The following is a 15,219-nucleotide window of genomic DNA, read 5'->3' as shown; positions in this document are numbered from 1 at the left end:
GACAGCGACGGGGAACACGGGCCGCGGCGCGGCAGCGGAGTCGGGGGAGAGCGAGCGAGCGGGCGGCAACACCCAGCAGGGAGCGGGGCCGGACGCGGCCACCGCGCCCAACTCCAGAAAATTCCCGCCGCCGCGCCACGCCGCGGAGAGTGGGGGGGGAGGGGAGGGGGGGCCGGACGGTGGGGGACGGGCGTGGCCTCGGGGTGGGCGGGGCGCGCTGGAAGCTTCCATGGCGCCACGCGAGGCTGTGGGCGTGGCCATCCCCGGGATCGGGAGGGCAATGCCTCGCGAGGGCGTGGCGTTCCCCGCAGTGGGCGGGGCCCCGTGGTGGGCGGGGTCTCGGGGGCGGGGCGGGCTGGAAGGTTCCGCGGCAGGGGGGCGGGGCAGCGCGCGCGCCTGGGACGCCGCTGGTGCTTCTACCGCCGCCGCTCCGCCATGGACGCGCGCAAGCTGAGCGAGCTGCGGGCCTTCGTCCGGCTGTGCAAGCAGAACCCGGGGCTGCTGCACACCCCGGATCTCGCCTTCCTCCGCGAGTGGGTGGAGAGGTCGGTGCCGGGCCGTGGCGGGAGGCGGCCGTGCGGGGAGGGGGAGCGGGGGGAAGGGTGTTGTGGCGCGGGACGCGGTGTGAGGGGAGGGAGGCGTGTCCCCTCAGCGCGTGCAGGCTCGGCCCCGCCGCGTGGCGGGCGCGGGGGGCGCGCGGTGTCGCCTCCGTAGGTCCGGCCCGGCCCTGCGGCCTCCCCGGCCCGGCCCGGCCCGGCCCGCCGGGGGTACCCCTGGCGCCTTAAAAAGACCTGTTATTTTTGCTGTTGTTTGTTTGTTTTGTTCCGTTAACGCCGGCTATTCCCGTTGGAAAAAGCCTGCCCCCCGGCCATCTCAGTGGCTCAGCTTTCCAGGCTGGAAAGCCCCAGAGTAATACTTACTGAGTTAATTCTCGCATTACGCAGCAGAGTTGGCTAGCCTGTCTTAAAAAGGAACCGAGTTTATGGGGAGGTGAGTGGCGTTAATTTACAGCCTGGTACCCAGAAGCATAAAGTACCTGACAGCTGCGTTTCCTGTCCAAAGCGTGTTTTGCTCCTTGAAGTTCCACGTATCAAGTAGTCGAAGTCTGTGCTCCTCTGTGAGCCCCTTCAGACATCTGCTGTTTACGCTGCACGTAGCCTATGTGCAGGGGGCCTGTCCTAGCAGATGCTTCTCAATTAAAAATCATGTTTGGGTTCCACCCTCAGGGCCCAGAAACAAGTTGGAAGGGTTGAGGTCCTTTGCTGCTGGCAGAGAACCCACAGGGCCCGTGTGTTCAGCTGCAGTACCTCTGCTTGGGTTTTATGGCTGCTACTCTAAAGAACTTCGAGAAATGAAGAACGTTCTCGCAGGTGCTCACTTTATGCAACAGGAGGTTAAAAGATTTTTATCTAGTGATAAACTGGGATTTGTTTTTAAAAAATTTGCTTTAGTTTGAAGGTATTGCAACTGTACTTCCTGCTGTATGGTATTCGTAATTAGTTGAGAAACCAGCAGGGCTTTATGTGCCCGTGTATATATATATATATAAAAGTTAATACTGGCATTTTACAATATGTCCTATAATGAAAACGCCTACAATGAACTATTTATTAGTGGTTTTTCACAGGAATGCTTAAACTTTTTTTATGCATCTGAATACTAGTGTGGTTATAAAACCACTCCTATATAACTTAACTTGGCTTTGTAGTACTGATAGTAGCTGCACCTGTGTGTAGGAAGGAGATAGGTGTCTGTCTTATCCTGCTGAAGATCTCTAGCTCCTTTTGCTGCTGCATAAAAGACTTCAGGGCCTTTTATCCTAGGTTTCCTTCATTACTTCTGTTGCCTAATTCTGAAGGTGTGGACAGAGTACTTTGAGAAAGAGAGAGAGAGGAAGAACGCTGACTTCTTTTGGCCAAAGAAAGTGTGTTAGATGGTCACCTTTCCTTTCCCTTTCTCCATATTAATGGGGAGGGCTTTAATTTCAAGATTAATTTTTAGTTATGCTTGGTGCTTTTCTTATAAGTGTAAAAATTAAGATTTTGGAGCTGTGGAGTGTTTTTTCTTGTAAAATCTTCACTGTATGTGTTTATCTCAGAAGTAGAAAAACACTCCAGAGTAGAACTTTCTACAGCGCTCTGAAGTTTTCTGGTTTTCCTCACATATTTGAGCTAAATTTTTGCCTAAGTTATACATTTGGTTGATGGTAGTGGTAGCCAGATGACTTTTTATGTAAAACTGGAAGTCTGGTGGGTTTCCCTCTGTCCTTCCATAATATTGCTGCTTGCAGTAGGACTATTAGGTGCATTTATAGGCCCTTCTTGTTCTTTGGAAACTGCTTGAGATGGCATGGCCTGGCTTCAGGTGGAAATAACTTCCATAACTCTTATATCCCCCACTGAATTTTCAACTAAAATTCTGCTAATTGCTTTGATTTGTTTTTTTTTTTTCTTAAACTTAATGATTCTAACTTAGCTTAAGCTGGCTGTTCAGAAATCCAGAATGGGATGCTTTATTTCTGACTAGCTCTTAATATTGCATCAGAAACCTTAAGTCTTGCCTGTTTTCATGTACTTGTTGTCTTCTAACCTTTACTGTGTCTAGCTGTTGTATTTAATTTCTGTATGGATGCTCTTTGCAGAAAAAGCATAAGGTAGTATCTGAGTATGTTTGGAAAGTGTTTTGACATCCCTTTTAATCATGCCCACTTTTTCATAATTGCATAAAAATACAAATGTTTTATTTGAATTATTATGAAATGAGTCATTAAAGGAAACATGTTTCAAAACCCTGCAGTTGAACAAAGAAACAATAGCAGTCCTTAGAAGTATAGCGCAGAGTCCCTAATTGATGAACAGAGCTTTTTGCCTTTTTTTTTGTTGTTGTTTTGGTCAAATAGACTTTGACCCTTTCGAATTCGTGGTAATCCAGTTTCTCTCTAAAGATAGTTTTACTGTCAGTGATAAAAGTAGATGCAGAAATAACAGTTGCAGTTCTTCCAGCAAGTCATAAACACCATACTTGTTGTGACTGTGAGGAGTGGAAGAATGCAGTCATTGTTGCAATGGAGTCCTGACAACTCCCAGGAGTTGTTGCTGGCATTGCACAACTCTGTTTTAGTTTATTATGTTTTATTATTCCTTTTTTTTTTTTTTTTAATTAAACAAGAGTTTAATTCAGAATCTATTTGTGTGTGTGTTCTTTTTATACAGCTCAGCACCTGCCTCTGAGAGTATCTTGTGTATCCCTGTACTGTTGAGGTTAAATACATTGCAAACTTCGCAGATATCCTTGCTGTGTGTTTAATCATTGTAATCAAATACTGAATTGAGGGATTTTAGGGTAACTTGCTTTTGAATTGTTCTGGAATTGTAACTAGTTTAAATAGAGAATAACAGGATAGCAAAAGCATTTTCAAGGACTAAGTGAAACTGTTAAGCCTTGGAAGTTGATGAAATAGTATATTATAAAATGTGCATTTATATTAGTTAAACTAATCTCAAAACTGTTCCAAACTTGGATCGTTTTTGGGGGGGTTGGTTGTGAAGAAGACAGAGGAGACTTAAGTTGTTTTGATCTTGAGATGATTCAAGATGCCAGACTTAAACCCTGCTGTTACCATGGATATTAGCTATTTTAACACGGCTAAAATGCTTCATAATTTTTAGGGGGTTTTGTGCAGAAAAAAGTTCCAAGGCTTCACTAGATGGTCCCTGTAGTCTTTAAGAACTCTCTTTGGTTTTTACAGACTAGTAGAATTATGTGTTGTATTGTCAGCCTAGGAGGGTAAAAATTTAGGAGGAACAGTTACTACATGTTCCGTGTATTCCTCCTAGCTCTGTAATGATTTCTCAGACTGTAGTTGTTTAGTCCTTGCAGTATAACTTAGGTTAAGTAATGTCAACATTCCAGGGACACATCTAGATTTTTGCAATAGCTTCAGCACATGCTGGGGTTTGTCCCTTGTTTTTCCATGTAAACAAGGAGTAGTTTAGTGCTGTTTGCCTGCTTTTTGCTGCAGGGCTGTGTGCCAGGACCTGTCAATCCTCTTGACAGGCCGTCTCTTCATTTTTCTACCATTTCCCCCCCAGTTCATCCCTGTCCTTGTCATGTCTTGCCTCATCCAGGTTTGTTTTCAGCCAGTTTGGGGCCTGGCTGTGAGATGGTGCTGCTGACAGGAGGGAGGAAAGAGGAGAGAATGGACGGCAGTAGCCTGACTTAAGCAGCTGTAATTTCTTATCCTTAGGATACAGTTTTATGTTGCACTAATTCCTGAAAGCAGATAGTCCTGCACCCTTCCAGCTCCTCCTGCCCACCCCTATTTGCCCACGTCCTTCTCTGCCCTGCATCCCATCAAAGCACTTGCGTGGGACCCCAAGGAGCTGGTTGTACCCACTGAGTTAATAGAAACACTTTTATTGAAAACCATCATTGGATGGGAATGCAGGGCAGGGGATGGATGGGAATGGTACTCCTTGTGGCATGCTGCCATTAGGTATGATTAGATGTTCTGTGAAACAGCTGGAGAATTCAACCTGTGTTTACTCCTGGCTGCTAACCAGGATCGATACCATGTAGAAGTTTTTTCTATATTGACAGAATGCTGTCTCTACAAAGAATGCTCCTTAATTGTAGTGGAGGGAAGGCATGAATATTGCAATACAGAAGAGAAATGGTTTTTTTTTCCTAGGCAGCAATTTTTTTAATTGCATAAGCATTTTGGCTCATTCTCTTTACGTGTTTGGCCTCTGTTCCAAAAATAATTCTAATTTTAGTAGTATCTATAATCATAATATTTATTTTGATTCAAACATAAATTACATTTAAAGGAAAAAATCCATTTGAGCCAAGGAGGCAGCTTTTCCTGGTGAGAAGGGGTGGGTGGGTGAAGGGTGATGTTCATGAGTCCAGGTCTCAGTGGAGTTGTACAACAGACAGTGTGCTTTGTACTGCACTGAGAAAAGCATGGGGGATGTGTGCACCGTTTGCTGGTTTGAAAGTGAATTGGATCATCATGTTTTGTGTTGCAACAAAAAGCTGAGATTATCAGGATTTGAATCAATAAAATACATGACATTATTTTGATAATCTTACTGTTTTGTTTTTTCTTTTCTCTGTTTTACTGAAAAGTATGGGAGGCACAATACCGCCTGCTCCAGCCAATGCCTCCACAGAGGAGACAAGTAAGGTGAGATACAAAAGATTTGTCACTGAAAATTAACATTTGGATGCTGCAGAAATTACTGAGCAGCGGAAGGGGAGAAATTTCTGTCAGTTTTAACTCAGATAGGGTGGGTGAGTGTGACAGTTCAGTCTGAATCCTGCCCATTGTGTGTTGTACATGACTTGTTACAGATGGCTTCCTAGTTTATTTCAAGTGTTATCATGCTCCATTTCCCTAATCCTGAATGCCTGATGTTCTCTGCAATGCAAATGCCGAACAGAGTCTTTATTTCTTTTTTTATGTTCTCACTGTCTGTTTATAAACCTCTTCTCTAGTCATTAGTGGATTAAATTATAATCTTTTCATGAGAAGAAATATTAACGAGCATGATAAGTAATGAAGTGAATGGTTGAACTATCACATTTTTAACACAGTATTGTGGAATAGATTTTCATTGGTTTTTGTCCATTTATTTTAAGGGAGATGATAACAAATTCGCCTCTGATATTTATTTCAGAATTTTTTTCAAGCTTGAAATTCTTTTGGAAAAAAGGAAATTTTTTAAATTTATTTATTTAACAAGACCGTGGATGCTGGAATTACTGGCTAGTTAGAGCTATATGGAGGGATTGTGTGTACGTACTGAGTGTAGTCCGTGACACTGAAGACAAGCAGCTTATGTGTGTGATAAAGCAGAATGTGCTAAGTTGTGGGTTTCAGATGAAACTTACTTAGAAGTTGATAAGAAAACCTTTGAAAAAAACACATTCTAAGTATGTGTAAGTGGCAACAATCTTTGACCTTGGCAAATGGAAACGATATTTAAATAATTGTCATCAGCTCCCTGCTAAAGGACCTTAGCTTAATAGTATTAGATTGTGAGATTTTTTGACCTAGAGAATGTGTGAGGGAAGGCGGGAAGATTGGAGAGGTTGGTTAGTAATCGTTGCAAAACTAGTACTGAATTGGGTGTTATTTGCATTATTTGGTTTTGATTATGGAATCACACAATTTGAAGGACAGGCTCTACCAATAATAGAAGTTTGTGTGTCCAGATTTGGGCTGTGAAATATTTGCATACATGATAAACTTAATCTGAGAGGAGGAAAAAGGAGATTAGTATCTTAAAAATAAAATGGTTCAGATGTTGAGTGAATTTTCTAATACACTGTTATTTATGAGAGTGGAAATCAATCAGAAATAATGTTTGCTCACAAATAAATTTCTCTCTCAGGGCAAAGCAGAGGAACAGCCAGAGGAACCGGTTAAATCACCCGAACCAGAAAGTGAAGAGAGTGACTTAGGTGGGGAAAAGAGTTTACTTTATTGAGTTTTGCCAATGTGAAAGTTATTCTGACAGTCTTCTCTCTGTAGATGGTGCTTAGTCCTGTGTTTTTTTTTTCCTCCAGAAATTGACAATGAGGGAGTGATTGAACCAGACAACGATGACCCTCAAGAAATGGGGGATGAAAATGTGGAGGTAAGCACAATATTTTCAGTGTGGCAGTAGGAAAGATAGGGAGAGATTTTGCATTTAATCAAGGATAGCAGCTGAGGGAGGATGAGTACTGTGTTATCTGTGCAGACAGCTGTTGTTTTGTCTCTTTTTCTTCTAAACAGAAAACTTACTAATTTAAAATCACAGTTTTTCTTATTCAAGACTAGAGTCAATCAAAAAGTTCCATGAGGAAGATCAGGTCAGCAAACAACAAAGAACCTTATCAAAACACCCGTGAGAATTAGATATGTAGAATTCTGCCATTATTAAACATAGCTTTTGAGCATTTTATAGACAAAAATCATGTTGGATAATGTCTTCAAGCTAAAAATAAAGGAGTTTGTGGCTTTTTTTTGAACTATGATTTCAGTGCAAAGTAAAATAAATATTCTGGAATTGGAAAACTGAAGCTCTTTCCCTTGATGCCGTCTTAGCATGGTAATTCTGGCCTGGAATCTACAGCTTTTGGATTTGTGTGTGTGTTTTTCATTTTATTTTTTAGGTAACTGAAGAGATGGCGGATCAAGCTAATGAAAAGAAGATTGAAGCGATAAATGCTCTAAGTGAAGGTGATAAATTATTTTTTAGTACATATTCAAAGACATTAGGTTTCATTCTCCTTTAAAAAAAAAAGTAAATATCTTGGACCATTTTGAATGCTTTCAAGGAAGAGAAAACCCACTTCCTGTTCAATGTTCAAAATTATCTGGAATATGAAAGCTTCTTTAAGCACTGCCTTCCCAATGTTCCTGTAGTTTTGGGGAAGGTGGGAGAGGGGGATGAGGCACTGCAGCATCTTAATTACAAATTGATCGTTATAGTACTTCCCTGCATATTATGATTAGTGTCTCTATGGTTTGTCTTCATGCAGTGAAAAGCTGTATAATAAAGATGTGACATCCTAATTGATTGCATTCAAAGTTAAATGTACCAGTTTAGTTGGGAAAAGTCTCTCTTCTCCAGCATTAATTTTGGGTTTGTACATCAGTAACATAGAAAGAGGGAGAAATTGATTTTCCTTTGTTGATAATTTTCGATCTAAGAAGTGCCTAGGGATGTAACACCCTGTAAGGCAGGTTTGGAATTTGGTTGTAATTTCGTTGTATAATGATTGCGGCTTCATTGGTGCTTATATTTAGGTGAACTTCAGAAGGCTGTTGACTTGTTCACAGATGCTATCAAGCTGAATCCTTGTTTGGCCATCTTGTATGCCAAGAGAGCGAGGTGAGTCATAAACTACTGATGTTTCCGCCTGTTCTGTTATTTCCCCTAAGGTGTCTAAATATAATGACAACTTGAGGATCTGTGTAAGCTTTAATCACATGACGCAAAGAGAAAAGCTCATTTCATGCATTTTCCCTTATATGTGATTCACCAGATTTGCTGAAGCAGCCACATGAAGGATCTTGATAATAGAGTAAATACAGAATGGTATTCCAAAATGCATTGTGGTAATATTATTAAGGAAACTTTCCAGCCATTCTAGCAGTCCCACTCTCACCACCTGCTCTGGGATTGAAGGCCCTTCTCAGCTACATACCCCACACTCACAGAGTCAGTCTAGGTGTCCTTACTGTCATGATCCTGGGTTTCCCATAGTAGAGGCTCAACCATCTGGATCCTTAAAATGATTTAATCGTGGTGCAATAACAAAATAACAGCTTGAGCTGGTGCCTTTGAGGAGGGACCCTGAACAAAGGAAGCCCTGGGGTTTTATGCCCTCACAGCCTTAAGTGTTGGAATGTCTGGAGTCCTCAGCTCCTGCAGTGTCTCTGAGTGTCCGGTCACCAGGCTGGGCCACAGGTCCGTGGGCCTTTTGTTCTGCAAAGGTCTCCACCCAGAGCTCAACCTGCAGCTGCACGTCAAGCTGCCTGCACCAAATGTGTTCCTCAGCAATACGGCTTTTGGTTTGTTGAGATAGAGTAATGCTGGCTAACAAACACTTGTAAAATCTGAAGTTTATTCTGGGATTAAGATGATGATTGAAATTATATCCTGTTTAAATGCAAACTTAAATATGAATCCTGTGAATTCTCTCCCTGTCATACCTGCTAAATGGATTTGTTCACTGTGAAGTAGACTTGGTTCTATTCAACACTCTTTTGTTTGAATAGAACACATCTATATCTCAACCCATTCACTACCCACCTTACTGCTAATTACATCTGCCAGACTGCAGATGATGCATTGGGAACTGTCAGATTTGTTGTGGGGTAACCCCAACTTCATAATGGACAAACGTCTTTATCTTCCTAATTCTGGGCAAGTATGGGTTGCAGAAGCAGAAGTTTGGGGTTCTTTCTCTTTTTACAGAAAAAAACCCACCAACCATGGATTATTTGATAGTTTACTGGGTCTTTTCCATAGCAAAGTGTAATTCAAATAAATGTTCAACTTTTGGTGACTTTTATGAGATTAATTAGTGTCCTTTAACTGTTCCATTCTAGTACACTTTAACTGGTACCTGCCCTGCTGTTTTTTTTCTTTTCCCTATCAAAATTTTGGCATGTAACACCATCTGTGTACTTTAATACACTGTTGTTGTTGTCATCAAAACAGTATTTTTAAAATCTCTTACAGTGCTATATCTTCTCAGGGTTTAGCTGTGAAAAATAAGAGTGTTAGGGGAAGTGTAAAAGTTACCTCAGTTTGGTCTGTTGTAGAAAGAAATGAGCAATATGTTAAGATATTGTAAAACTTGCCCTGCTGATCCAAGTGCTAAGAGTAATTCACCCCTTGGATTTTGGTTCTGAGGGGTTTGTGCTGCCAGCAGCATTGGAATGTTTGTCATTGGTGAAGTGTAGCTTTGGAACACAGATGCTTAGTCTACCTGTTTGTTTCTAGCAGACAATGTGTGACTTTGTGCTTGCTTTATAACAAGCCTTAATGGTGAAGTTACTTACAGGCATGATAACTGTTGATAAACTGTTTTCAAGTAGATGTAAAAGGACAGAAGTTCTGACTTGGAGTATGTTCAATATTGAATACTCTTGTCAATTCAGGAATGTTTTCTAGTGTTTCCTTCAGAGATTTTTAATTTGAAATGCCTGAACCTCGTAAAGTACCACTCTACTAGTCAGTCTGATACGCTTGTGTATTCTAATTTGCAGTTATTACATTTAACTGATGAGGGACTGGGGCTACTTGTTGGGTTTGTGTGTTTTGCTGCTTTTAGTTTTGATGCCTCATCTCCTCATGACTTTAGCTGTTGATCCTTGTAGCTTGTATAACTCCTCATACTTTCTGTGTGTTACCGTGTTAAAGACTATGTAATATAGCATGCAGAATGTTACTGTTGTTTTGTACAAGTTGCTAATTGCCATTTTCAATAGACTCCAAACACCATGGGGCTGAACTGTCCTTTGCATTCATGTATCCTTTCCTTCGGGACTAGAGTTATTCTTGCTGGCAAGGCTTGAGTCTGAACAACGAATGCTTTCAGTTCTTGCTAATGATTCACCTACAATTCTGGGAGGGTGAGACTAAATTTTAGTGACTTTGTTACCGCTACGAAATCTTTTTTTAACTCAGCTCTTACATTATTTCACTAGCTTGCCTGTTAGTCATCCAAAATTATTTCCAGCTTAAGTTAGTAACTTGGTATTTCAATATGTACAGTAAATGTTCTTGTTCCCACAGTGTTTTTGTGAAACTGCAGAAGCCAAATGCTGCCATTAGAGATTGTGACAGAGCCATCAAGATTAATCCTGACTCAGCACAGACCTACAAATGGAGGGGGAAAGCACATAGGTAATGAACTGCACCTATACTTGATCTTATCTTTACTTAGTTGGAGGGAACAGTTTTGTTTATACATTTTTTCCTTCTCTGTGTCTGAACTGTCTGTCTTGAACCTGAGAGCAGTAACTGTGTGCCAAGAAACCATTGTGCTGAGTATGTGGCTTAGAGGAAAGAAAGGACGATGGTGATTTATTGGTGGCAATTTATGAGCAGTCCTGGCACTGTCTCTTTGTCTGTCTTTTTTAAACATATCTTCTAATAGCTTACTGCTTTTCTGAAAGATTATGAGATCTAGGGCTGTCTGTTTTATTTGTCTGGAGGCCTTTTGGTTTCAGTTGGTTCAGGTTTTTTTTACTAACCTATAATTCTTAGACATCTCTCTGCTGTCCTTATTCCTTAGATCCTAAAGCTCTTTTATGTAGTAAATTGAAATGCCTACTTATTAAGGAACTGTTTGTTGCAATTGAGGAGTGGTGTTAAGCAAACAGTTTATTAAACAGTTATTTAAAATGACATTAGGCATTTCCCCCCAAGTATAGTTCAGCTTTTTTTTTTTTTTTTTAAATGACAGTAAGTCAAAAAAAAAAGGTGACACTTCTCATGGTCAGTATCAAAGTGGAAGAAGTAAATGTTAATAGAACTTAAAAAAAAAAGTGTTCAAAGAGTAATATGTTAATGTCTACAGTTTTAATACACAGCGTGGAACCTAACAGTGAGAAGTCTGGAGCATGGTTTGAATTAATACCTCTGTCTGTGAGCAGAAGTGCTTTGACCATTTGGTAGTACTACCGTTTGCTTCAATTTTTTATTACCTGCAGTTTGAATGAATTGATAGTAAAGAAGTGTGCACAGGAGCTTGTATGACCTCTTCAACTAAGACATGGTGCATCCAGACAGCTAGGAAGTTTGAGTGCTGAGTAAAGAGGGTCCACTAAAACTTGAGATAGTAGTGGGATAGACTTGTACAGAACGCTGAACATGTAGTTTTACACTGAACATGTGCCTAATGGTGCAGAATATTTTATTAGTGTGCTTCATATGGTTAGGTAAGGTACCCTGTTAGATCCTTCTTGTTTATAGCAATGACACCAGCTCACAGAGGGTTTTTTACTCATTGTTACTTCAAACAGAAGTTACTGTAAGTGTATGAAACAAGCAAGCAAGAATCCTCTAATAATATTGTAGTGTGCAGCTTAGAGGAAACATCATGATTATTAAACTTCCATAAGTCCTTGTAACTCCCGGTTAAAATTCTGAATGCTGCGTGATTAAATATTTTGAAGAGCTGTAGGTGTTCAGTTTGCTTTCTCCCTCTGAATGTTGGTGTCTTCCGTATTCCAGACTTCTTGGCCACTGGGAGGAGGCTGCTCATGATCTTGCATTAGCTTGTAAACTGGATTATGATGAAGATGCTAGTGCCATGCTGAAGGAGGTGCAACCAAGAGTAAGTGGGGAAGAATGCTGGATTGCTGCCTTCATGTTCTTCCAATATGCACTGCCATGTGGAAATATGTTCATGTGTCATCTGACACTTGAAACTGAGTTTATAAATTCTTCTGTCTTCAGTGACAGCTGTTTATGGCTGTGTAGAGAAATTGAGTCTGTGGGACTGGGCATGTAATTGAAGTATGAAATATGTTTCTTTTTCAAATTTTAACAGAAGAAATTGAAGCAGTTGAAGTTTGCCAGGTATTTTAGAATCTAGATTAAAAGCATTCAGAAGAGCAAGATAACATTGATAATGGATTTTTTTCCTAGATGTTTTTGAATCGATCAAAGCTTTGTCCTAAGCACGTTTTCCAAAGGAAGCATTTTGCTGTGGTTTGCACTTTCATTAGCCTGCCCCATGAGGGCAGCCTCAGCTCTGCACAACTGGTTTTCAGCTGTTCTCATGTGGCTGACCCCAGCGTTCTTCTAAAGGAAGAACTTCTGTGTAACAAATGTAGCACTATTGATAGCAGGCTTTCTTTTCATCTGTTTCTATCCATTCCTTTGAAGTGGTTCACAGACTGCAGATGGCAGCTGTTGCGTTGTATTGGGTTTACATGGGAAGTTTGGGGGAAGGTGGGGACTGCAGGGCTGGCCTCTTGTAAGAAGAGACGTGGGGCTGCCCCTGTGTCAGACGGAGCCAATTCCAGCTGGCTCCTGACCTGACTCCCCACTGGCCAAAGCTGAGCCGTAAGCGATGCTCATGGTGCTGGTGCTTCTGTAATAACACATTTAAGAAAGGTGTTAAAAAATGCAGCAGAACAGCTGTGAGAGAGAGAGGGGAATAAAGAAGAAAAATACGAGAGAAGCAACCCTACAGACACCAAGATCAGTGAAGAAGGAAGGGAGGGAGGTGTGCTAGGCATGGGATCAGAGATTCCCCTGCAGCCCTTGGAGAAGGCCCCATGGTTAAGCAGACTGCCCCCCTTGAGCCCATGGAAACCCACAGTGGAGCACACATGGAGGATCCCTGCAGCCCATGGAGGATCCCATGCCAGAGCAAGAGGATGGGCCCTGAAGGAAGCTGCAGCTCGTGGAGAGTCCACACTGGAGCAGGCTCCTGGCAGAAACTGCAGCCTGGAGAGAGGAGCCTGCGCAGAAGCTGGTTTTCTGGCAGGAGCTGTAGCTCCTGGGGGACCCATGCTGGGACAGTCTGTTGTTTAAGGACCCGGTGGGGAGGACCCACGCTGGAGCAGTTTGTGAAGGGCAGTATCCTGTGAGGTGACCACAAGCTGAGACTTGAAAAAAGTTGTGAAGAGAAAGGAGTGGCAGAGCTGCAACGTCATGAACTGATCACAGCCCTCATCCCACTGTGCTGTTCAGGGTTGGGGGAGAAGGTGAAAGAGCTGGAGAATGAAGCAGTAAATTTGACCTTTGGGAAGAAGGTGGTTTTAGTTATGACTTTGTTTCTCATTGTCTGACTATTTTTAATTGGCAGTAAATTAAATTAAGCTTCCTGATGTTGACTATGGTTTGCCCATGATGGTAGCAGATGAGTGATCTCTGTCTTGGGATAATCTCAAGGCAGGAGCTTCTCCATCTTATTTTCCCTCACTGTCCTGTTGAAGAGGGGGAGTGAGAGAGCGGCTTAGTGAGCATCTGGCAGTCAGCCAGGCTTAACCCACCACATGCACAAACACTCCTGTGTCTAATAACTTAAGCTTTCCATTTCTCTGCCATGCCTTTGTAGAAGATGCTGTCTCTAGCAAAATGACAATGGAAACCATTTGACAACCTATTAGTCTTCTGTGTCGGAGATTATTGATCTGTGGTTAATGTAATTAAGTCTTAGGTCTCAGCTTTTTTTTTAAAGGTATAGTTAATGCTTGGCTGAGGGGGAACCTTCTGTTTCCTGGTTAATCTGATGCTGCCAACTGGATGAGAATTTGTGTATGTAACTCAAGGAAAAATGTATGATCTTTTCATGGGTGATTTTCAAAATCTCTTAAGTGAAGATGATTTGTTCGCTTCAAGCTTTCCTAGAACTTTTTACTTTGTAGCACTTTCAGCTCAAAGTCTGAGTCAGATTCTAAGAATATTTAGTTCATTTTGATAAATACTTAAAAATAATGAACATTCAAACTTTGGAAACTCCTTATGCTTCATTAAAAAAAAAATTAGGACACTCACTTCTCTTTTAATGGGCCATTGAATGGCAGTGACATCAGGTTCTGATAGCACATAGTGCATTCCCTCTCAGTCCTGCTACCTGCAGTGTGCCTTCTCTGGCAGATATACTTCAGGAGTGATGTGGTATTGAATGAGTATCTCCCAGCTAAAATAAGTTTTATCAAAGCTTTGCTACTTATAAAATAATTTCTTCCTTTAAAGAGTATTCTTAAATAATACAAGAGTATCCATTGTCATAGTAGTACCTCTGTTGTTGCAGTGTGATTTTGGTGTGGTTTTTTTTTTTTTGTTACGAGAGTGTTAGCAACCATCGTACGCAATTTGTGAAATAACAAACCGGTTTTTGTGGTGCTCTGAACAGATACATTTCGTTTTCTGTTGGTTCTGTTGTTAAATGAGTCCTGACTGAGGAGCCTTAGGGAGTTCATTGCTAACTCCTCTTGTTCACTGGGGCTGTAAATATGATGCACTTAAGAAAAAGTTAGTAATAGGAGGCAAACTTCCTCCCCACCAGCCCTTTTCTGGTTAGGTTGAGGAATTCTTTGGTGTGCTTACGTGCTGTAGAGGCATCTGCAACAGCAGTAACATTATCTAAAAAGTGTGTATGCGCAGGAGGAATTATATTTTCTGTTGTACCCTTTTCCAGGGCAGTTGCTGGTTTTAGCCCTGGAGAAATCAATATTTCACTATAAAAGCATCAAGGGACATGGAATGATGATATGTTTAAGTTCTATCTATGGTACAAGTCCCAAAAATAATGCAAAAAAAATATACTGGAGTGCATGTACTGGTGAGTTCAGTCAAGGCTGAGTAGAGATGAATAACTGATAGCCATGGGAAGAAAGTAGCAAATGGCTCCTAAAACAAAGAGGCTTTTAGGATGTATAATCAGATCTTAATTTTCTGGTAAAAGCAGAAAAGCTTTTGTATTGAAATATGTTGTGTGATATGCTAGAAATTTATATGAAATTTTGGTATTCTGTTGTAACAGGCTCAGAAAATTGCAGAACATCGACGAAAATATGAGCGGAAGCGTGAAGAAAAGGAAATCAAGGAAAGAATGGAGAGAGTGAAGAAGGCACGGGAGGAGCATGAGAAAGCACAGAGGGTGAATATTCAGGCTTTAATACTTCTTAATAATTTGGAGAGTGTTATTTTGGTTATAAGGAATCGCAGAGAAAAAAAATTGAAGTCTTAA

The 15,219-nt window shown here is 41.3% G+C and overlaps 1 protein-coding gene across 3 annotated transcripts in view; it reads left to right on the top strand.

Annotated features, from left to right (window-relative positions):
• The first annotated feature begins 381 nt into the window (after nt 1–381).
• The window catches only part of ST13 (ST13, Hsp70 interacting protein), a 20,827-nt gene continuing 5,989 nt past the window's right edge, over nt 382–15,219 (top strand). Inside the window, exons 1-9 of one of the 3 annotated variants that reach the window (XM_027885013.1) lie at nt 382–545; nt 5,131–5,188; nt 6,399–6,468; nt 6,574–6,644; nt 7,165–7,231; nt 7,802–7,886; nt 10,302–10,412; nt 11,745–11,847; nt 15,013–15,066. In XM_027885013.1, the coding sequence (XP_027740814.1) occupies nt 436–545; nt 5,131–5,188; nt 6,399–6,468; nt 6,574–6,644; nt 7,165–7,231; nt 7,802–7,886; nt 10,302–10,412; nt 11,745–11,847; nt 15,013–15,066 (729 nt within the window). In that variant the 5' untranslated portion in view covers nt 382–435. Of the gene's footprint in view, nt 546–820; nt 991–5,130; nt 5,189–6,398; nt 6,469–6,573; nt 6,645–7,164; nt 7,232–7,801; nt 7,887–10,301; nt 10,413–11,744; nt 11,848–15,012; nt 15,130–15,219 lie in introns of those variants that run through there. The other 2 variants (XM_027885012.1, XM_027885014.1) reach the window with 2 other exon arrangements.

This window comes from Empidonax traillii, unplaced genomic scaffold (genome assembly GCF_003031625.1).
Source record: "Empidonax traillii isolate 1590-97213 ecotype Southwest subspecies unplaced genomic scaffold, ASM303162v1 scaffold159:size1039807, whole genome shotgun sequence".
Taxonomy (NCBI): Eukaryota; Metazoa; Chordata; class Aves; order Passeriformes; family Tyrannidae; genus Empidonax; species Empidonax traillii.
Note: the sequence above shows the minus strand (reverse complement) of the source record. Positions and strands in the feature narration are given on the sequence as shown.